This window comes from Sceloporus occidentalis, unplaced genomic scaffold (genome assembly GCF_023333645.1).
Source record: "Sceloporus occidentalis isolate IW3139 unplaced genomic scaffold, rSceOcc1.0.p SCAF_25, whole genome shotgun sequence".
Taxonomy (NCBI): Eukaryota; Metazoa; Chordata; class Lepidosauria; order Squamata; family Phrynosomatidae; genus Sceloporus; species Sceloporus occidentalis.
In genome coordinates, this window is record NW_028317005.1 from 3,815,786 (window position 1) to 3,840,405 (window position 24,620).

Sequence of the window (24,620 nt, forward strand, 5' to 3'; positions counted from 1 at the left end):
AAGGCACATTGTCAGGAACCATTCACAACTGTACACAGACAAGTCCCCAAACACAAAATGCAAAGACTTTTTAAACGGGATCTTGTATAATATAATACAGAAGCTGGATCGTGACACACACAACATACAGTTTTCTGTGGTTTCATGGTTCAACTTGTTTTTTGGTACAGAATCATTGCAAGCGGCATCACAACTTTCTTGGAAGCCTCAGGACTGAGGCTTTTCAGGAAAAAGAGCTTAGAAAGCAATTAACGATGGCCCTTTTTAGCCCTTTTTTTGTTTATTTTGTATTGCTAAAATTAAGCTACTCTAATAATTCAACGTTAAAACGTGTAATTTAACTAATTATGAAAGGTAAATGTAGAGATATGTCTCTGTATTTTTTATCACTTTTTACACAAAAATGTATTGTAAGCTCTCGAGCAAGGACCTCAAAAGCCCACCATTCCTGACTGGAACTTTGTATAAAACTATAAGGCCTGATGGCAAGCTTATGGGCAGGGTACTTGACTGGTGTGTCCATATGTGTTAATGTATATTTGTTATGTGCTTTAACTGCCCCACTTACATTGTACAGCACTGGGTAATTTGTTGGCGCTTAATAAATAAAAGATAATAATGATAATAACAATTATATAATTATAAATGTCATTGTTTCTTTTAGTTTGTTTCTTCCAGCTTAATAAGCTAAACCAAATTGACTGTCTCTTTCTTAATGGTACTTGTTATGTTGCCATACAAGCAATTTTACCTGTCCTAATGGACATGCTACATGACAATGCACTTCTGCATTGATTGACATACCTGTTCTGTCACTCTACATCCATTACATTTAAAACCATCTATGCATCTTAAATATACCACTTCATGAAACACTTTGTCACCATGTTGCAAGTACAATGCCAGAGGGAAGACTGCATCTGATTTCTATATATATATGCTTTTGCATTTTCCTTGTGCATTTTGATAAATCAATGAAGGATGCAACCATTGGTCAGCAGTGTGTAACGTGATGGTCCTTTTTAGATGAAGCTTAAAAATAAAATCCTCCAACATTTTTAGTACAGACATAAAGATTAAACTATATGAACAAAAGTATTGGGACACACCTCTTAATTATTGAACTCAAGTGTTTCACCCATAGCCACAGATGTATAAAAGCAAGTACCTAGTCAGTCTGCATTGGAAAACATTTGTGAAGAGCTCATTGAATTAAAGTGTGGTACTTTGACAGGATGCCACCTTTGCATTAAGTCAGTTTGTGAAATTTCATCCCTGCTAAATATTTTGCGTTCAACTGTAAGTGGTATTATTGGAAGCAAGGAAAGTATTCAGAGTGTGGTTCTTATCTGCCGTCACTTTCTATGTTTATGAACAGCAGCATAGGAAGCAGAAGACCACGTAAGGTCACAGAGCAGAGTCACCAAGTGCTGAAGTGCATGGTATGTAGAAATTATAACCAAAAATAAGCAGCACAACAGCTGAGGATCATACATTTAACGCCACAAACTCAAAGAAAACCCTTGCCTGAAAGCTATTCAATAAGGTGCGCAGGGTGTCCGAGCACCTAAAATGGATACATTTTTGCCCGTACATTTCAGACCATCAAATTGTTCTTGTAATTTCCACTTGACCTGACTAAACTAAATGTACACACCATAGAAGAGCCAATTAAACACACATGCGCAGTCAAGCTAAAATAAACATCCACACGGACTGTTAACCCTTTTGGTGCGCCACATGCTATGTACCAATCAGTCCGGTCCTGGGCCTATTTTAAGGTAGGGGCCTGGAGCTGCAGCTCCATCAGCCCCTAAGTCAATCCGGCCCTGCCGCGGGCCCGGTCGCAGTTGCTGCTTGCTCCGGCAACAAGGTAAGTAGGGTGAGGGAGGGGGGTGCAGTGAGAAGGGGCAGAGGGGGGTTAGATAGTGAGAAAGGGGGAGAGGGGATAGATAGTGAGAGGGGGTACATATTGAGAAGTGGGGAAGGGGGGTACATAGTGAAAAGGGGGAACATAGTGAGAAGTGGCAGATAAGATAAGATAGGGAGAGGGGGTAGTGTGAATGCGTATGAGAATGAATGAATAAATGTGTGGATGAATTGTGTGAATGTGTATAACAATTAATGAATTCATGTGTGGATGAATTGCTTGAATGATTTGTGAGACTGCATTAATGAATCTGTTAATGATTTTTGTGAATGAGTGAGTAAATGCAAAGATGGTGCATGAAGGGTGGGCTTTAACAATAAATAAATAAATAAAAATGGGCTGCTCAGGCTTAAATGCCCAGGCCTATTTTTTGTCCCAGTCCGGGCCTGCTTGGAAGCGAAGACGGTAGGGAGACATTGAGAGAGCATGATAGTGGACGAGAGAGTGTCGGAGAATATGAGTGAGAACGTGAATGAGGGTGAGTGACAACGAATTTCTTTTTTTTTTTTTTACGTATGTTCAGATCTATGATCTACCTGTATGAGCTACTTAAGTTGGAGTTCATCTGTATTATATTTTTATTTGTTATTAGACTTAGATTTTCACTAATTAAATGATATTTAGCAATCCAGTTCTCACTGATGGAACAATCTATCCAATGCAATTGTTTACCTTTCTTCTGATTGTAGTCTTTTTCTGACAGATTCTTGAAAACACTAACTGCCAGTAGAACAATGTTGTTCCATTAAGGTCATGGATCCTTTTGTTCCAAGTTATTGCTTGCAATTGATTAGCATCTCTTGCTTGATGTACTTTTCCAGTAGCTTGAGGCTTGTCTGGCCTTGCGAACTGTTAAAAAAAAAAAAAAAAAAAAAAAAAAAAAACATGAAGTAAAGAATATCCCAGACTTAACATTAAATATAAAGGTATTATTGTTTCAATTTTGAAAGCTTCCTGGTACTGTTTGTAGAAATAGGGTGTGTGGTACTCCAGGAATATTTTCAGAGCCGTTTCGTCAACACACAGAAGAGCATTGTATTACTGTTTTAATGCACCAATGCAAAGAAGAATCCCACTGAATGAAAAATTATACAATGTATATAACATGATACGATGTAATATATATATATATATATATATATATATATATATATATATATATATATATATAAAACAAAACTAGATTCTGGAGTGCATATCATAGAAGAGTGGATGTTATATGCCATTCTTGCAGACTACTCTTTCGGTGTAGAACATATTTTGTAATGCTGAGTTAATAAAGATACCATTAAACATGTAATATTACCAATTAGGGTCGTTTTATAATCTAGATCTTAGTCTCATAGTCAGACCTAGTTGAGGTCTGATTATAAGACGACCCGATTATGAGAGGAGGGGTATTTTTCAGAGCATTTGCTCCGGAAAAAACCTTGTCTTATAATCGAGCAAATACGGTATATATAGTAATCTTGTTGATGTGGCTTTGAAGTGAGTAATATTTCCTACCTAGGTATTTTAATGAAAAGGTTTAACCAAAGGCAAAGGTATTTTTAGGTTTCATAGCTAACCGGGAGTTCTTGGCTAAACACACAGGTCAGGTTCGGAAGGTCTTGGGTAACCCTAGGGCCAAAAACCCCCAAACTGATTTCAACCTGACTGTATCTCAGCTGTATTCAACAGGTACTTTATAATACAGAAAGAGACCAATACTTGGCTTGTACAGGCGGGGAAAGATTTAGTAAAAAGGATATATAAGCAAAATACCAAATATACTTAAATAATGTCAAGGCTTGCAATTCAATGTTAATTCCAAGCCTTGATATTATTTAAGTATAGTTGGTATTTTTCTAATATATCCTTTTTACTACATTATGTTTAAAGTGGGATTTAGTCTTGCTGTCTGATTTATTTTTTTTATGATAATTTTGCTTCATGGGTTTATTAGTTACCCCTTTTTTGAGACAAACCGAATAGGCTATTTCTGCTTTTATCACTTTTCAGCCTCTGAATTTCTGATACACTAGATGGCTGTGGCTCCCTGGTGACATGAATTATACAATCTGATTTGACACATTACAGCCCAAAATGACACTGCCAGCTCAGAAAATTGTCTTCTTTTGAACATTGCTAGAGCAGTATTTCCCAGTTGGATTTTTTGGAAAATCTACTGGGACAGTAAATTCGGTCATTTCCCAGAAAGAAGCCATAGAAAATCTATAACGTTTCTAACTGCCAATAAGCTTTTTAAATAAATGCTCCCTTTTCCTGAATATTCCATATGCAGTTATGAAATCTGTTCACAAACCTATTAAGAAAGAACCCTGATCTCAGTATGTAATCTACAGTCAGGTCTAATTTTGTTTAGCGAAATTTTGTTTAGTGTGTAAACTGAATCAAAGTTTGGTTTGCTGGTTTTATTGAATATCACACAAATATTGAGGGCAAAATTCAGTGTATTCATTGATGACCACAAGTACCTGCACTATGAATTTGTGTGGGCCAACCAAATATTTCAATGCACCAAAAAGTCTCTAAAGATACTGTACAGTTTCATTTATACAAAACATTGATGGAATTCTATTAAGGAAGAAGCAAAATATTGGTAGAAGAGACCTCTGTGGTCCAAAAAGCTTATGTGACTGCATCTTACTCTGTTGGCCCAGAAAATTGTCCTAGTTAATAAACCTTAGCAGATCTGCAATTTAATTCTTCCCTTTGAAGATTTCTAAAACAACCCAAACTGAACAAAAACTGAACATCTTATAAATTTAAATAAAAGCATTTCAAATACCCAAGGGGTGTCTAATTTAAAAAAATGAATGGTTTGATGGGGTAAATTGAAGTGGCCGGGCTCAAAGATAGGGCATAGGCACAGACTGACCGAAATGGGGAAAAAAAAGCGCACTTCCAAAATGTGGCCTTTTAACCCCAAACACCAGTCAAACCCATACATGTGGGGTATGACTGTATTGGGGAGATGTTCCTGAACACACATTCGGGTGTTATTTGATAGTGACGTATACCTGGAGCTATAAATTTATACCCAAAGTACAATTTGTGTAAAAAAAATACCAAAAAAAATACTACCACAAAGTGTGGCAAAGGCTGGTGGTAGAATCTGATGCATGGAAAGGGTTAAATACTACCATTTTAAGTACCTTGGGGTGTCTAGTTTTCAAAAATATATGGTATGATGGGGTAAACTGAATTAGCTTCAAAGATGGTCCTATTAGGACATGGGGGCAGAATGACCAGATGTAAAAGTTCCAAGTTAAAAAATGTGCACTTCCTAAATGTGGCGTTTTACCTCCCAAACAACCTGACAAACCCATGCATGGGGGGTATGACTGTACTCGGGAGATGTTGCTGAACACATATTGGGGTGTTGTTTGAAAGTGTTGTATACCAGGAGCTGTAAATCCATACCTGAAGAGCAATTTTAGCGATAAAAAACACCAAATAAATTACTACCACAAAGTTTGACAAAGACTGGTGGTAGAATTAGTGCATGGAAAGAGTTAAAATTCTAGCATTTGAAATACCTTGGGGTGTCTAGTTTTCAAAAATATATGACTTGATGGGGTAAATTGCGTTGGCCGGCTTCAAAGATACCCGAAATGGCACATGGGGGGAAGAATTACCAGATTTGGAAAAAACGCTACTTGTACTTAATGCTCCATAACGTGCAGAAAAAAAGCAAAAAAACCATAAAAACATTGGGTATTTCTAAACTCAGGACAAATAGTAGAATATATTTAGTAGGTTTTTTCATTAGCTTTTTTGGATGAGTAAAAGATTTTTGGGGTAAAAGTCAGAAAATAGTTTTTTTTACATTTTTCATCATATTTTATTGGGAAATTAGATAATATGATCAAAACAATGGTATCTGAAGAAAGCCCTTCTTGTCCTGAAAAAAACAACATATAATGTGTTGGGTTCACTAAATGAGTGAGGAGAAAATTACATCTAAACATGAACACCGCAAAAGTGTTAAAACAGCCTCGGTCACAATGGTACAAAAGGTAAAACACAGCCTGGTCCTTAAGGGGTTAATGCCTAAACCTTGGCAACAAAAGTGAGTACACCCCTAAGTGGAAATGTCCAAATTTGGCCCAGAGTGTCAATATTTTGTGTTGTCACTAGGGCTGAAACAACGAATCGATAAAATCGATAATAATCGATAACGGAAATCGTTGTCGACGATTTCCGTTATCGATTAATCGAGTGATCGATTCGTTGTTGGAGCACTCGGCTCCATTTACTTACCTCCGCGAGCGTTCCCCGCTTCCGCTACACGCGCCTTCTTTTAGTTGCGGTTCGCTCTGTGCGAGTGGCTCCATTCGCACAGAGCGATTCGCGGGGGTGGGGGTGGGGTTTCAGGGGATGCAGGGCAGAGTGGGGGTGGGGGGGGCAGAGTGGGGGTGGGGGGGCAGGCCAGGGTAGGAGACTGAGTGCAGGGCAGGGTGGGGATGCAGGGCAGGGTGTGAGTGTGGGGGCAGGGCAGGAGACTGGGTGCAGGGCAGAGTGGGGGTGGGGGTGCAGGGCAGAGTTGGAGACTGGGTGCAGGGCAGAGTGTGAGTGTGGGTGCAGAGCAGAGTGGGTGCAGGGTGTGAGTGTGGGGGCAGGGCAGAATGTGGGGGCAGGGCTGGGTGCAGGGCAGAGTTGGAGACTGGGTGCAGGGGCACAGTGCAAAGTGCCAGGGCTGGGTGCAAAGTGCCAGGGCTGGGTGCAAAGTTCTGGGTGCAAAGTGCCAGGGCTGGGTGCAAAGTGCTGGGTGCAAAGTGCCAGGGCTGGGTGCAAAGTGCCAGGGCTGGGTGCAAAGTGCCAGGGCTGGGTGCAAAGTTCTGGGTGCAAAGTGCCAGGGCTGGGTGCAAAGTGCTGGGTGCAAAGTGCCAGGGCTGGGTGCAAAGTGCCGGGTGCAAAGTGCTGGGTGCAAAGTGCCAGGGCTGGGTGCAAAGTTCTGGGTGCAAAGTGCCAGGGCTGGGTGCAAAGTGCTGGGTGCAAAGTTCTGGGTGCAAAGTGCCAGGGGTGGGGCAAGGTGCTGGGTGCAAAGTGCCAGGGCTGGGTGCAAAGTGCCGGGTGCAAAGTGCTGGGTGCAAAGTTTCTTGAACAGTAATAGTCCACCTCTTTTCAGAATGTTTGGGGTTATTTTGTTTCATAAATATTGTGTTTGGGTTTTTGTACTTTGAAAATATTGTTTTTTTATTACATCATAACAAAATAAGAATGTTAATGTAAATTTTAAGTTGTTTTTTAACATCCAGTTCATTAAATTATTTTAAATAAACAAAAAATTTGCATATTGTTTTTTTTAATCCGATTAATCGATTAATCGAAAAAATAATCGGCCAACTAATCGATTATTAAAATAATCGTTAGTTGCAGCCCTAGTTGTCACCATTATTTTCCAGCACTGCCTTCACCCTCTTGGGCATGGAGTTCACCAGAGCTTCACAGGTTGCCACGTTTGTGAGAGGCTGTAAATGTTAATCTATAACAGAAAATGTTTGGTGGCTCTGCTTTGAACATATCGTTTTGCAGATTTCTCGGAGGTCATGTTTATTTCCAAAGCATTCCTTACGAGTCAACTCAGTTCAGTGACTGGCATGTACAAATAGCTGCCTCTTTAAGAAATAGAAATGTATTTGTGTTCATGGTTTGCCATAAATGGGACTTTTGCAAGACTGCACATCTCAGATGTATTATTATTACATAGATTTTCCAGCTACAAGCATTACTGCGACACTCATAATACATTCTAGCTCTGGTGCAGAACTGGAATAACAACGCGGCTGCAAAGTCAAAAATCTTGTTTGATTTATGATTCTACAGCTCAAGACTAAGGGACTGCTGATGTTTTGAATACTTAACATCTGAATTTTATTACAAATAAGAAACCGGGTGCCCCTTGTGAGTGCTGCAAAAAAAAAAAAAAACAACAGACAAGCTAATAAATTATGTTGAGTGGTTTTGTGGTTAATTGTCTTAATCAGTTAATGAAGGAAGTATTGCAAAGCTCAGTGCAAAAGGTAATTGCTCACTGTGTAACCTCCGATGCTCCTGGGTGCTCTGGGTCCCTGCAACCCCACCACAGCCGGTAGACTTTGTTGCATACTTTTGTTTATCTTAATGCCCTTAATACAAAGTCTTGGTACTGAAAGGGTTATTTGGGCTGGCGTCTTTGTTTTTAACTGTTTAGTATCAAAGTCACCACCCAGGCCAACCCATATAACTAATAACTGATAATTTAGTATCGCTTGAGAATATATTGTTTGGAGACATCCATGTACAGTATTTCTTGCAAATATATTATTTGTATTTTCATTGTAACAAGGCATGTGACTTGTCTATTTTTGGTTGTTTTACCAAATCCTGAAAACCACACTCTTTGAGGGCTGTGAGAAGAATGGACTATGATACTCCCAACCTACACGACCACCAGAAGAAAGGCTGCAGGGAATGTGGCCAGTTGCCAGTTGCAACTCCATTCTTATTCTGTTTTCTACATTGTTGCTAATGTCACAAAACCATTTGCAAAAAAAAGGGATTAACAATACTGAACTAGATCTTTAAAAGCGAGAGTGCATACCTGTGTTTACATCATTTTATCATATGTCAGTCTTACACCTAACCCTATATCTGTGACACTTTATGTCCTGGATAGATCTAACTGGCCCTTTGTATTTGCTGCTGGTGGTAACTAGGTGCCAGTTAGTAAATGAGATTATGCTTAGATTCTAATATAATAACTGGTCTTTATAAAAACACACTCTGACCTGTTCGTGTATTCATAAAAAACCCACAATCTCCGATAAGTATGAAGGACAGTATTGTCTGATCACGCAGCCTATCTGGCCGCTCTACAATTGGGTCATGGAGGATTTCTACCACATCTATACAGTAAGAGTTCATTTCTTCGTTTATTGTTGCATCTAAAACAACAAAAGTTTTTGAGATACTTTGACGTAGTAGCGAGTTAAGCAATATATACGGCTATATAGTGTGACAGAATCTCCAATATTTATGCCTTAGAAATGTGTTTTTTGAATGTTTTTCTCTGGGTAGGCGCTGAATTCTTGCTTTGTTTTCTGTACTTATTGGTCATTATTATTCTAGCACCAGCCCTGAAATTTTATTCTTCTATATATTTTGATTCTTCATCTACATGTTAATTAATGTGTTGATCCTTTAGATCAGGGGCGTCCAACATGCGGCCCGCGGGCCAAATGCGGCCCGCGGGACCTTGAGGTGCGGCCCGCGTGAGATCGGCAGCCAGGATCACAAGAGCCCTGCTGCTTACTTGTGGGAGGTCTTATTGTCCTGCACAGAGGAAGCGGGAGGCCACGCCCCCTGCTGAAGTCTGTGAGCGGCATCGAGAGCTGTAGTGCAGGTAAGGGGGTGGGTGTTTGAATGAGTATGCCTGATTGAGGGAATGAATCTGTGAATGAATGAATTTGTGTGTGTGTGTGTGTGTGTGTGTGTGATAGCATGGATGTGTAAGTGCTGGAATCTAGGCATGATGGGACTGTGATTGCTGTCAGCAATCACACTCCTATCATGCCAAGTCAGCCAATACATGCTGAAACCTGGCTAGCTGCCCCCTTGTGTATTGATGCTGCCAGCAGTAAGGGGTCTGCACATCACTTACAGCCACCCTGTACCAGCATGTCCTGGCTGATTTGGGATGATAGGAGTGTGATTGCTAACAGCTAACAGCAATCTGCTAACAGCAGTCACAGTCCCATCATGCCTAGGTTCTAGCATTTACTGGTTGCCTGGGTATAAAAAGAGTGTGTTTGCTGTTAGCAATCACACTCCTATCATGTGAGGTCAGCCAGTACATGCTGAAACCTGGCTAGCTGCCCCCCTTGTGTATTGATGCTGCCAGCAGTATGGGGTCTGCACTTACAGCCACCATGTACTGACTGACTTGGGATGGTAGGAGTGTGATTGCTAACAGCAATCTGCTAACAGCAGTCACAGTCCCATCATGCCTAGGTTCTAGCATTTACTGGTTGCCTGGTATAAAAAGAGTGTGTTTGCTGTTAGCAATCACACTCCTATCATGCCAAGTCATATATTTTTTATATTTTTTTGTCCAATTGTGGTGTTACTTTTAACAAGTGTGGTTAACGCACTAAAATTGGACAAAAAAATGCAATAACCATTAATTTATATATGATTGTTGACAGCAATCACACTCCTATCATGCCCAGCCAACCAGGTTTTGTGTCGTTTACTTTATTTTAATCTGCATATTTTATTAAAGGCCCTCGCACATATACAATTCTGATGAAGTGGCCCACTGCAGAAAAAACTTGGACACCCCTGCTTTAGATTATTTGCCTTATATACTTACTTAGGGATATATTTGAATTAAATAATAAATACCTGATAACCTGCCCGGACTTTTAGGTGAGTTTTACGGCATCCAATCCATCAGCAGCTCAGGTGCTGTAGCGTGCGTCCAGTGGCTGGATATGCCCGCACGCTACGTGAGCATAAAAGCAAAGTGTGTGTGGCTGACATTGGGTACATGGGAAAACTGAACTGCTTGGTGGATAATAAGACGGGTTCTATTTCATGAAAAGTATGCTTTGTTTTGCGTTATTTGTTGGGACTGCCTAAGGCAATGTAATAACAAGACCTTTTATAAGTTTGCAACAGCAGAGAAGACATATGGACAATCAATAATGCAAAGCTATCTGTTTTTGTTATGTTTTGCTTATGCATCTGCATTACCCAAGAAGCTTAGAAACAAGATTTCAGTAAATAAATATGTGATACTCGTCTAATCCTTACTGATATCATGGATGTTTCTTTTTTTCTTTATAGAAATCTGGCATTAAATGTTTGCTTGTTTATTTTTCTATAAATGCCTTGGAATTTATCACTTTCAGTCTCCCCAGATTTCCGGAAGCATTTCTAAATTGATTACAGGATAAGCATCCCTTTCCAGTAAATGCAATAAGCTTTATGGTTTTGTGGTGTTACATTTTCTCCTTGTATATTTGTTACATTGAAGACTCAGGATGTACAAGGATGTGGGGGTTGGGTTTTCTAGATCATACATTAGAATTTAGGAAAGAAACAATGTTATGTAAACTGTGACATACCCTGACCTGGACCGACAGGCCCAGGGCACGGCATTCCAGCTGGTACAAAACCGGGGTGCAGATTGCCCTCTTGGGCATGATGTCATATCCCGGCGCTCCGTCTATTAAAGGCGCGAAGCTCCTTTCAGTGTACCTGGGATGCCAGCCACTGAAGGGAAAGTGGCTGGGGGTCTGACCCCAATAGAAAATATATCACTGTATACAAAACTGATAAATGTTTCCAGCCTTGCATATGTCCTTATTTGTTTTATGGGGGTTTTGTGTGTATTTATTTTGCTGGTACTTCTACTGGTCCTTGATGCACTAATGCACACTTGATGTTATTTTCCTGAATAATAGCATGAAAGGATTCCTCAGCCTTACACAGAGAGTTGCAGACAATGGTAACTCACAATGTGTATGATTTTGTTAGTTGTTTACCAAATAATACTTGTCAGGTACCAATCTTATGGTCAAAACTTGAATATGGTTATATAGTGTCTCCATTTTCAGTGGGCAGTCCCCTAACTGAAGACTCTGCTCACGGAAATATCCCCTGCACCCTCATTAAGCCTAAAAATTAATTACATCCCTTTTTTCCGATAAATTCCTTAAAAAATATTTAGCATACCACTATAAAAACCCACATAACTCTTAGAAAACATTAGCTATTCCAAATCTGAAAAAAAAATATAAGTTAAATTAATGAATATAACTTGTACTTGTACTTGAAAAAAAAATGTACATCATTAAAAAGATCTCATTAGCTTTAAGTGAAGGTACTGGGGATCAGTGACTCTGCTCTTTTTAACTAAAGAGACCTGGTTAGGTCTCTTCTGTTTTGTCTGAGGGTATTCCTGAAAGGACATAGGAAAGGTAAGACTGGGATTCCTCATGAAGCTCAATAGATCACCTCTTCTTTTTAACCCTTTCAGGGCTGACTATGTATGACATACATGGCTGGCAAAGTGGACCCAGGATGCCAACCACATATATATGTGGAAGCACTGTAGTGTGCCTTCTCCACGATCACATTCTCTAGTGCTGTAGGGCTGAGATCTATTTTCATGTTAACTACAAGTCCATTTTACATTGACCCCAATTCATTTTATTGTATGCAAAATATCTTTTATGAAAGAAAATTAGATTTCTCTCCCATTTATCTCCTCACCTGTCTGCCTCAAAACTTCTCTGTAGACCACAAACAGTACTACAAAGTATGATTATTTTGTCTGTTTTGTATATATTTGTTGTTGTTGTTGTTGTTACATAAAGTGTTTGGTACACATGGAACCATAGTTTTTACAAATCACATTTCATTTTTTCTTTCTTTTTTTTCTTCTTCTTAGCTCCATATCAATATACAGACCAAAGGAGAATCCAAACGTATTTGATGCAGCTGCTTTTTTCCAAAGTGTGGGCAACTTCCTGGGGATCTTTGCTGGTTCATTTGCAATGGGCTCAGCTTACGCCGTAGTCACAGCTTTGATATCCTTTGAATTCTATTTTTTGTTTTCTGCTCAGGAATGAATGAGACAAATGTTTACATGAATGAAGAGGTATCTTTTTTGGAAGGGTTGAATATTCAGCAGTACCAAGACTGATGTGTCTAATGCTGCATTTAGTAACAAAAGTGTTGAATTCAGCAGAGTAGGCAGAACAACACCTTTAGTATAATAATTTGCATATAGTCCTATGAAGTCACAAAGAAGGTAACAGTGTTTGTCCTAATCTTTTCATTTGCTTGCATTTCTGCTATTGTTTAGATTAACTATTTGTTAATTTAGGAAAACGTAAGAAGTTTATTGTAAGTCATTTAATATATAATAATTCTAATTTATCTTTATACTTAATGTCGGAGGCTTTTCATCATCAAACATTCCATGAATACATGATTTAATAGATGATTTAATTTAAATTGATTTAATTTATTAAAACTAGCTCGTGCCTTTTGTTTGTATGTCTTTGTGTATGCTGGCTTTTAATACCCATATGTTACGTATTTTGTTAATATGTACTCATATTACATAGGATAGAATTACTTAGGGTAGAATTATAAAACTTACAAAAAAGTAACAGATCCACTTTATAATGAACAGTAAGATGGAGTGTACCTGGGGGCACAAGGCACTAAAATTAATTTAGGTCTATCATTACTCATAGTTTTGTGTAAGTGGTACTGAATTAGGATTTCACTCAGACGTGAGCCCTGTCCCTGATAAGGAAGACTAGTCGTTGTTGCTGGACATCATTTACATTCACTATAAAAAGTACAGAACAAGTGACATTTCAGTTAATAGCCTTTTATTTACCACAGCCATTAACTTTATCACTTGCTATAAACTTTTCACGAACATGGTTCAAAAGGTTGTGCATAAAATTCCTCCGGAAAATCAATTTTGGGATTTCAAGGCTGTACTCACAGGAGGGTTTTTTAAGCTAGCAGGGCAGAATACTTACTGTAACATCTCACATATAAAAGGTATGTATTAAGTATGAACATTTAAACACTGAAGTATTAGAATGTACAGTTGCAATCAAAATTATTCAACTCCCATTGCAAACCAGGTTTATTGTCAAACTTTACAGGCTTTCGGCTGTTTGCAATGAATAAATCAAACAAAAGCAAATGAAATAGCTCCACACAACAAATGCTTCAATGGGATTACCAGCATCTCTGTCCTTCTTTACATAGTAATACATTATGATGTCCTATTTGCCCAGAACCCTGAATATTGCATACAACGACCAACCAGTGGAACTGATCACTATCTTGACCCCAATGGGACACTTGGTGCATATCTGAATTAGTATTATGGGATTTGCTGGCAGCTGCAGCTGGTATTTCAGGTACTAACTATCCATCGACTGCAGGAGTTAGATGAAGCATGTTTGTGCAAACATACAGTGAATTTCATGAAAATGTTTAATATTATTTAACATATCTTAACAACTATCCAGACAAAAACATTTAGGAAATTATAACCAATCTGTGTTTGTTGACAGGAGAGCTTGAGGAGTTTTGTAATTCAGCTTATTCACTTCACTATATATTATGAAAGCCCAACCACAGTGATCTTCTCCAGGAAAAGCCTTCTTAGTAGGGTATGAGCTCAGGAGGACATCTCATTAAAAGATAACACAGAGATAGTGTAACACAATATTGAAAATGAGCAATACGTGGGAGTATACACTGATCAGCCATAACATTATGACCACCTGCCTAATATTGTGTAGGTCCCCCTTTTGCCACCAAAACAGCCCTGACCTATCAAGGCATCGAGTCCTCTGAAGGTGTGCTGGGGTATCTGACACCAAGGGGTTAACAGCAGATCCTTTAAATCCTGTAAGTCGTGAGGTGGGGCCTCCATGGATCGGACTTTTTTGTCTAGCACATCCCATAGACCTGGGGAATTTGGAGGCCCCCAAGTCAACACCTTGAACCATTTCTGAACCATTTTTGCTTTATGGCATGAAAGAGCGTACATGGTCTGCAACAATGCTTAGATAGGTGGTACACGTCAAAGTAAAATCCACATGAATGGCAGGACCCATGAAAGATGCCATGATAACAAGATTATCAGTGTTATTCACTTCACAGTTAGTGGTTATGTTATGGCTGATTGGTGTGTGTATTTATGTATACACTTACAAAAAGTATTTAACCCCTTAAGGACAATGGGCGGGCTTTGTCATTAAGGGGTTAATAAAGCAGGATCATCAGATATAAAACACCATATTTCTACAATTCCTAAAACAAATAAAAATGGCACAGTATCATCATCCAAATGTGTTAATAAACGGAGATACACTTTAAAGAAGTAATGGAGGAGTACTTTTAAGGGTTGCTGCAAGTGTTTATTTTGAAAAATTTCACCATTGATTTTGATTATTAAGGTTGGCTTTCTAGTTGGGGGAACTGTCTAGTGTTGGCTTTTCATAAGGAATAGCAAACTCTTCTGCCATTTGTCTTGCCAATGCTCCATGTAGTGAATAAACCCCAAAAGCGCACATTGCAAGCAATTTTCTCTGCAATATACGGTATGTGCACGAATATAGGCCGCACTTTTTTCCCCTATAATCGCGGTTTAGCCCAGGAATGCGCCGGGCAGGCAGCAGGGTTAGGATACAGATCCCCCGCAGCGCTGCAGGGGACCTGCATCCTATACTCCGATACGCTGAGACAGCCTCCCTGCCAGCACTTTCCACTGGGGGAGTGCCGGCATGGGAGATTGTCTAAGCGCATCCCGCAAACGTTAACCGGCTGCGGCGATGCGCGTAAACTACTTCCTCTGTCGGCACGTCTGCTTTAACAATATCCCTTGCCGGCACTTCCCACGGCGGAAGTGCCAGCACCAGAAGTTGTCTAGGCGTATTGCGCAGATGTCCCCGCTAGCCCTACTAGACCCCCGTGACTCTGCATTGGTAAATCTAGGTGGGGGCATATCCCAGGGGGGGCAGTGTGGCAGCATATCTGGGGGGGGCAGAGTGGCAGCATATCTAATCCATTAAGTTGTTTTTTTTCTAAGAATTAAAATTTTTCTTTAAAAAAGCACCTAACTTTTAGGGTGCGGCCTATAAACGAGCCAATGCGGTATTTTTTTTAGTCCCAAGTGAGTTTATTAGGGAGTAATAGACAATGCTGAATTATTCCTATGACAGCCATGTGTTTTCCTTAATAGCTATTGGTCACTTGACAAAATTTACTAAGCTATGCGAGTTTCCGATGCTGGAGACCGGACTGTTTTTTCTGCTGTCGTGGAGTGCTTTCTTATCTGCAGAAGCAGCAGGACTCACAGGTAAGAGTCAAATTGTCACAGTTTATGAAGAAAACTTGTATATGTGTATTGTTTGTGGACTAATGCAGAATACACATTTCTTACTAGCAAATAGTTTTATTCCATAAACCTTTTCATTTTCGAGAGACTAATCGTGAAGGCATCATGCTGTTTCTTACGTCAGTAGTCTCACCAGGTTGTGGTGTCCCAATAAACACTGTTCATGTTTCCATTAGAAATACACTCAAAATCAAGATAAATATATGACTTAAAATTTCATAGAAAACATAAATTTGTCCTATATATCTGTCTACCTTTCTAGCCTCATAGGCAGGCATATATTTATCAGTATAAATGAGATGTCCTGCAGTAATACTATTTTCAGTTATTATTTGAAGTATAATATTATTTCTTAATTGATTAATATATATATATAACATATAAAATCCTATTAGTAAATACTTTAGTTGTTGATAATTGTTAATTTAATTTACGTGTCAGAAATGAAGATCTGTTATGTTAGAACTGAACAGATGCTTCACATCAGAATACCTTAAATTGTTTTGAAGGGATTTTTGTTATTTCCAGCAGCTATGCTATGCTTTAACTCGATGGATGGTAGGAAACCAAACCTTCTTTTGAGCATTTTTTTGCTGAGATCTCTGAAGGTCTCTCAAATGTTACTCTGTAGGCTGTATGGCTTCCAGGGATTCCTCGGAATGTACACATTTACATTTGATAGTGGGTACAAAATGCTGGTCTGGACCCACAGAGCATTTAGCATTGTGCTTAAAGGGGAAGTCCCATGAGGGGAAAAAAATACACTTGTCCGTAAATACAGTCCTACATACAGTAATATAGATGAGAATTGCAGATAACTTTTTACTTAATTGTGCTCCAAAAAACTAAATGTATCTGCAGGCTGCCGTTGTTGTCAGTAATGTAATATGTTGAGAGACTATTCCTGTTCAGACATCATGCTTTTTTACCACAGACAGAAAGAGAAGTCTGAGTATTGGTCTCATTGGGCTAAGATAATAAAGCTAGAACACATACAAATGGCTAATAAACTGTTGTTTGAAACATATATTATGCAAAAAGTTGAACTGGTTTAAAAATAATCAGCACAATAATGGCAGAAGTTTTCTTTTAAGACAAAACCAGCTCTATTTCTGTAGGTGCTGTAGGTAGATGTATTCTGATGTTTGCATACTCTTTCGTACTTATACGCTGATAGCGGCTTTTAGTGTATTGGATCTGTAGTAAGAACACAAGTAAGACCACAAATGGGACCATTCAATTAGACTGTAAGCTCTATGGGGCAAGGAATTCCTTTCCTTATATATCAGTACCTATTGGACTTTAAACGAATAATCTGCCCTAATATACAATATTAATAAAATAATAGATTATGAATAGTTAGCCTTTTTGACGCAGTAGAAAATGTTGTTTGATTTTTCTTGCTACAACAGAATTTAAAAAAACCAGAAAGCAATCAGATAAAAGTGAATTCACTGCGTAGATTGCAGTACAGCATGATCATCTGTGTTTAGGACGCTCAGAAGTGGCTGCGGATGTAATAAATCACAGTGCGATGTAAAGCCACCGCCTGTAAGTCACGGATTAGGGTCCTTATTCCAAAAGCCTTGACTTTGCTTGAGGCTGCTGTGAAGATTTTAATAACCGCAGCATACACTTGGATTACCCCGGCTCGCAGGGAACAGTTAATATATGGCAAGTCTAGACTACAGTGAAGCAATCGTCGCAAAGGGACCCTCTGATTAACAGCTTGAGATTCTGTTTGATTTGTGCTCCGCTCTTCGACTAAAGTATACTTGCCAATGCAGGTTTGGAGAACTTTTTATTAAAATCTATGAGGAAAGTAATATTCAGTAATTCAGTGTAATGGCTTCTGTGTTATTTGTCTGCGACTCCTTCTTTTGTCTCTCTTGAAATTCCTCTCTTATGGGTTTCCTGTGTCTTCTTCAACCTACTTTTTTTTTTACTCTTTGTCTTCTTCCCTTGACTTGAGAATTGCAAGGCCAAATGTAAACGAAGGTTACCCAGACTTTGCTATTATTAATTATTTCTCAAAGAATTAGCAATAACGTTGTTCTTTAAAACATAACTTATTATTTATTCATTGATTTATATATTGCCATCATATTCCGCAGTGCTGTAGTGGGTAAACTGAGCATAACACATAAAGCACTACATAATTGTTTTACAGGAATTATTAAATCACTTTAGAAGAAGGGAAGATAGGTGTGCAGCCTGGAGAACTGAGGGGGATAAACATGTTTAGTCCCCTGGAGAATGGCGCATAATGCTCATGTTTTAGCTCCCTATCATGCAGCCATGTAATAGTAAGAGCAACGTGCCTCTGATCTCTTCTTTTTTTTATTTTTATTTTTTTTTTGTAGCAGGCACATCTCGACTCATAACTGAACAATGCAATGCCAGCCATGGAGTGACCTCATAATGTTCAACACCTTGACTTTCTTCAGACTAAGACGAAGTGATTTAATAAATGTTATGATTCAGGGAATATTATTATCCCTGATTATTTTTGAAACAATATACTTTTTTGAAAATCCCTTGGAATTCTTTGGCAAGTAATTGAGTTATGGATGTTCCCCTTTGGGAAGAAATTCTTGGAAAACTTTGTGTAGTTGAAAGCACACATTTAGACCTTCTCTTTGCACTACTTTTTTATGTTTTGCTGTGTTTTTCCTATCCCTGTTGGGTAAGGAAGGATTATCTGACCAGTGCAAGGAAAAAGCAGCAAATATGTGTAAATATGGAATTCAAGAAGCCAGGGGCTCAAATATATCATATGTTAGTTCTCTTGTCTCACATACTATCCCAAGACAACACCTGGTAATCACATGCTGAGGATTCCAGATGAGTAGACATGGTGCTCTCATGATATTGCATACACACAGGGTAGACCCGACAGCTAATTTGCATTGAATGTCACATAGAGAGGTGAACATTGGCTGAATTTGTTTTAGAATCTCACAAAATGCAGTGAACCAATGCCCCAGCTGTTTCAGCTCAGCTCTGTGAATAACAATACTGAATTTCCTTATTTTTAATTAACAAAAATGTATTTGCTGCCTAGAGTGATTTGAAAACAAGCACAGGGAGAAAGGAATTTGAATGCTACACTGATCCTGTTTTAAAATGACAGCAGGCTATACATTAGATTCCGATATTGATTGTTTTGGTATTAAAAGAGCCATTTGGAAAATGTGTCTCACATCATCAATATGTCACAGTACATTGCTTGGGTTTTGATATGGATAATGGCCGTTTGAATTAATGGAAGGAGGTTTTTTCATGAACAGATGTTAATGTGACTCATCAATTTTAGATTGCCAGTCTATCATTTTTTTCCCCCTCTTCATTCATGCATTAGTTACGCAGCTAACCATGAGCCATTATTAACCTCTGTAACATTCAAAATGCAGTTTGTTTGATTTCGTACCTAAGGACCAAATAATACATTACTGATACATACCATGCAATTCATGACATTGTTCTTTGTGCATATGAATATTACCGTATTTGCTCGATTATAAGACGACCCCCCCAAATCCGAATATTAACTTAGGAAAAAAGAAAAAGCCTGAATATAAGACGACCCTAAAGGAAAAAAGTTTTACCAGTAAATGTTAATTCATGTAAACTATTTTTTTTAATAAAAGCTATGATTGAGAAAAATATTTTTTTTGTTTTTATTTCCTTGTATTTTCCAACCTGTCCCCCAGTAACGCACATCTGCCCCCAGGCTTGCCACACCAATATGGCAATGTGGCCCATGATATGCCTTTTAACCCTCTATATGCCACTGTGCCCCATGGTATGCCTTTTGACCCCCTATGTGCCACTCTGCCTCCAGAAATGCCTTATACCCCTATATCCCATTCTGGCATTTAGGGGGTTAAAATGCATATTATGGGGCAGAGTGGCATATAGGGAGGTATAAGGCATTTCAGGAGGCAGAGTGCTCTATTAAATGCCCCCTTAACGCCACTCTGCCTCCTGAAATGCCTTATACCTCCCTATATGCCACACTGCCCCATAATATGCCTTTTAACCCCCTAAGTGCCAGAGTGGCATATAGGGGTATAAGGCATTCCAGAAATGCCCTATGCCCCCATTTAACACACACACGCACACACACACACACACACACACTTACCGGTGCTTCCAATTTCCTGCTGTATTGCCGGGGCAGCGGGTTGACGTCTCCTTCCGCTGCAGCCGGAAGGAGGTGGAGTTGGCAGCGGGGGTTTGTCTGCGTCCGTCGCGCATACCTTCCCCGGCTGTCAGAGATCAGAGTTCCTGGCACCGGTGCGGGGAACTCTGATCTCTGACAGTCGGAGAAGGTATCCGCGACGGACACAGACAAACCCCGCTGCTAGCCACACGTGCTTCCGGCTGCAGCGGACGTTGTTTACGCGGATCGCGTAGACGTCAACCCGCTGCCCCAGCAATACAGCAGGAAGCACCAGTAAGTGTGTGTGGGGGGGAGACAGGAGGATCCAGGTCCCCTGCAGCGGTGCGGGGATCTGGATCTTAGTCTCATAATCAGACCTCTATTTGATAATCAGACCCCGATTAGAAGACGAGGGGTATTTTTCAGAACATCTTATAATCGAGCAAATACGGTAATTATCAAATCCACGTACAAGATCTAGAGTTGAATGGGTAACAAGGCCTAAAGGATAATAAAGATTACTATAACCTTCCAAAGCTATGTTTAGCCTATTGAGAAGAGTATTAACGGAACTTCCTTTTACATCATTGCAGATATCAAGTGGTTCTCTGAATGGCCAAGTCACTATTGTCGAAGGAGTTTATAAAACTATAATTGATCTACTGCATGTGAACCTTCAAAAGAGATATCTTTAACATTAATTGTGCCCCAAACTTGTGTTCAGTTCTAGATATAGTACACTGGGGACACAGCCACCAAATAATCTTTACAAGTAAACTGCATTTGGAAGTGGTCTTCAGTCAAATATTAAGCAGAAAAGAGCCACAAACTTGGATAAAGATACCTGGATAGGTGTATATAGGTCTAAATGAGATATCTAAATTGATTTTTATATATCTAAATGTTTAATGTAAAATGTATGTTAAAAATGACACCAGACATTGTAAAAACACATTTTAGCTTCTTCATTTAGAAAAGTAATAAAACTTTAGAAATCAAAATCAAAAGTCAACCGTTCCTGCCCGATATGCCAAAAGGCCAGTCCATATGATAATATAAGGTATTTATTATTTATAATGAATTTATGGTGATGTCAGCCAGATGCCCACTGGTCATTTTCCCTTTGTGCAAGATGGCCAGTGTGGGCCTGGCTACATTAAACACCCGACATAAATGTATTTACATGAAATGTATAAAAGGAGTTTTTTGTGGAGATTTTTTTTTTAAAATATTACCATTTCTTACTTTTTAAGCATATTAAGTTTAGATTTGAGTTTTTATTATAGTGAATAAAAATTGTCTATAATAACGATGTTCTAGTCCCCCTAAAAAAAAAATCCAGTTATGGAGAATGAGACCATCAATATACCTGACACTGCATGTAGTATTTTTGCATTTTAATTATTTATACTCCCGGTTTGGCAGTAGAATAAAAATTTTCTTTTTTGTTTAACATGTTTCTTATTTGTATGGACAGCAACCACTACTTTTTCAACTAAATGCAGACAAACCTTTTTTTTTATTATTATTATTATTATTTTTATTTTTAAAACAAAAGCAATTCTGTAACATGGCTCCCATTACTCAAAGCCTCTCCAAGGTTAATCCTCAGCCGCTAATTATGAACCAAACAGGAGAAGACTTATTTTGAGGCAGCTGGTAAAAAGTAACGATTGATGGTGAGCTAAGCAGATGACCTTTCAAACGCTTTTATCGGCTTCCTTTAATTTGCTCAAACTGTATTCATTTAGCAATAATCAGTCATGCGGTACACTTCATTTTCAAACTAAAAAGTGATGCCGATCCTGTCCGCTGATATGTCTACAGACGCAGCAGCATTTCTAAATTTCATAGGAGTTCATTAGGAACTTTCCTAAAATGTTATCTGAAATTACTGCTCATGTAGTCTCATAGAGCTGCCGCAAGAAAGATATAGTAATGGATATATCGGTACAATCCATACTTTTTTTTTGTAGCTAGAATATTCTATTCTATATTGTGTATCCTTAGAATAGTCATATGTTAAATAAAATGATAAAAAGATTGCTTCCTCATAGCATCCTATTAGCTTCCTGTTGGCAGAACAGGTCCTCTAAATGACATACATGCGTTAAAGGGAGTTTGAAGGCCAATTAGGGCCGTAGGAAGGGTGAGGCAAGAGATACAGCTGCGAGGGAGTGCACAGCCACCCAATCAGCAGCTGCAGCCTCCAGGACTGGTTGGGGAGGACACGGATCTCTCTAACCAACTCAATGGCCCTGTGATTCACCATAAAGCCCCTAAAAAACAGTAACGTATCTATAGGGGAGGGGCGAGCAGAGAGGCCACCTCCCCAGGGACGGTCTTCTGGGGACTGCCGAGGCAGCTGCACGACTGTGCTCTCCCCAACCAGCCCTGCTCCCCAGGCGCCCCCGTGATCAGCACTGGTTTGGGTATGAGGTGTCCGATGAGTAGGGCTGGTTGAGGAGATCACAATAGGGAGAGCAAGGTCTGTCAATTCAGACCTCAGCTTCCGTGCTCCCTAATCACTACGTGCCACAAATGATGCAGAGCGCCGGGATATGGCGTCACGCTCTGCATCAATAGCCAGCGCATAGTGATGAGAGAGCACTAAAGCAGAGGCCTGGAGTGACAGACCTCACACTCTCACCACAGGATGGAAGATAGAAAATGATGGATGCTGATTGAAGGTACAACAAGAGGAGAACTGATTTATTTTAGACACAGATGGCTGGATATATCCAGCAGAACACACATTAACATAAAACAAGATACTGGGATACACACCGCCCCCTTAATCTGCATCCCAGAGACAACAGGGGCAATAATGGGATTAACAATACAAAAGGACACAGACACCACTAAAATAAGGAATACACATTGTCTTGATTAGATTATCTCCTAGACCTTAGTGTGCTGTGTGTAAACGGTTAGGAAATAAGGCAATATTAAAATACATTTTTATTAACCCCTTAAGGACAATGGGCGGTCCCTAAACCCATTGAAAACAATGCATTTTGAGCCCGTACATGTACAGGCTTTGTTATTAAGGGGTTAATAACACACAAAAGGGCTTCATGTCACTGGATAACATTAATTGAGGGGTGACTCTACAAAACCTCACAGTCCCAAAATGCAAGAACCCCAAATCTGTTTCCGAGCTCCACAGCCTTTAGAGTCTCTTATGATTTGGATAACGTGGCACTCCTTACCAGGGCCCATAGTCTGTAGGAAGGAGGCTGGCACTCAGTGCCCTCCAGGAGCCCATGGCACGGAGGCTTCCGTGACAACAGTCATGTGTGAGGGCAGTGTATGTGTTTTAATGGGCAGCTGTGTGTAAAAGCAGTGTGTATGTGTATATGTGTTTATGGACAAGTGCGTGTAAGGGCAGTTTAAATAAAATAACCTCTGTAAAAAAAAATAGCTGGGGGGGACAATTTTTCATTCTTGCCTCTGGCGCACAAAAAGAGCTAGCTACGCCTCTGAGGCCAATTGTTACTTAACATACAGTATATGCAACATAATGGAATGACAAAAACAACTTTTGTTGCCCCATAATGCAATTACACCTGCTTTTTCACAAGCACTCAAAGGTTTGTGATTGTTCTCTTGATCGTTTGTAAATGGTATATGAATCCACTACACTAGTTAGGCATAAAAAACCCAGAATATAATTGCTTTGAATAAAGTGTACTGTCATTTTAGCATGCCTCAAGCTGATGTGCCACAAAGGACCAGCCTGGGACACATAATTTGAAACCATGCATCTGCCGATAGTATTGTAAGTTAGCCAGCTGCAGAGAGCTAGATAGATAGGAGCAATCTTTTCAGATGATGTCATCAACTACTGTAATTACCCACAGACCCTTCAGAGAGAACTAAAGCTTGCAAAATGAACTCTAATGGTAAAGATGGGCCACTTATCTTGTTGAAATTCATATTTAAAGACACCTTAGACAATGCTCAAACCTCATAAGCCGCAAAGCTTGCCCGGCTGATCTGTCAGCTCCCTGCTTGTTTATGGCAGTACAGCAGCAATTTAACATCTGTTGTTATAGAAGTGTGAATCAGACGTTACCATCATGCGGATTGAGCTATGAACCTGCGACTGCGTATGCGTGTTTTAGTGTTGCCTGTAGTTGTTTATCTTTCTTACGCTGAGTGACAGTAAATGATGCTACAGATTTATTTATTCTGACAAGATGATCTCCATAACTAATGCATTGCTCATGAAATGAGATATAATGCTCAGCCCTTAAAATGTAATCATTTAATCGTTATTGGGATTGTGTTATGTTTCATTTATTACCGAATATATACTGGCTAAGTAAGAACTAGACCTGTTAAAATGAGAATCAGACTTGAAGATTGAGTTAAAAAAACCCACAAATATAAAAATACTTTCTAGAAAAATGTAAACAGTATGTAAATATTTTTTTTACTTTGTGGTTATACTTCACAAACTCAAGAAAAGTACACTCACAGCAAGTTGTCTAAAAAAAAGTTGCTTGTTCATAGAAAATACATTTATCGCAGTTACTTGTATAGACACAGGATAAAATCTACAAAAGGTGAAGCTCTAACTGCAAAAC

General features: G+C 39.2%; 1 protein-coding gene across 1 annotated transcript in view; it reads left to right on the top strand.

The window, feature by feature from the left end:
- LOC149300270 (sodium/hydrogen exchanger 9-like) overlaps positions 1 to 24,620 on the top strand; it is a 261,467-nt gene that overhangs the window by 80,216 nt on the left and 156,631 nt on the right. The window contains exons 7-8 of the mRNA XM_089485270.1: positions 12,375 to 12,513; positions 15,719 to 15,824. Coding sequence (XP_089341396.1) covers positions 12,375 to 12,513; positions 15,719 to 15,824 — 245 coding nt within the window. The remainder of the gene's footprint in view (positions 1 to 12,374; positions 12,514 to 15,718; positions 15,825 to 24,620) is intronic.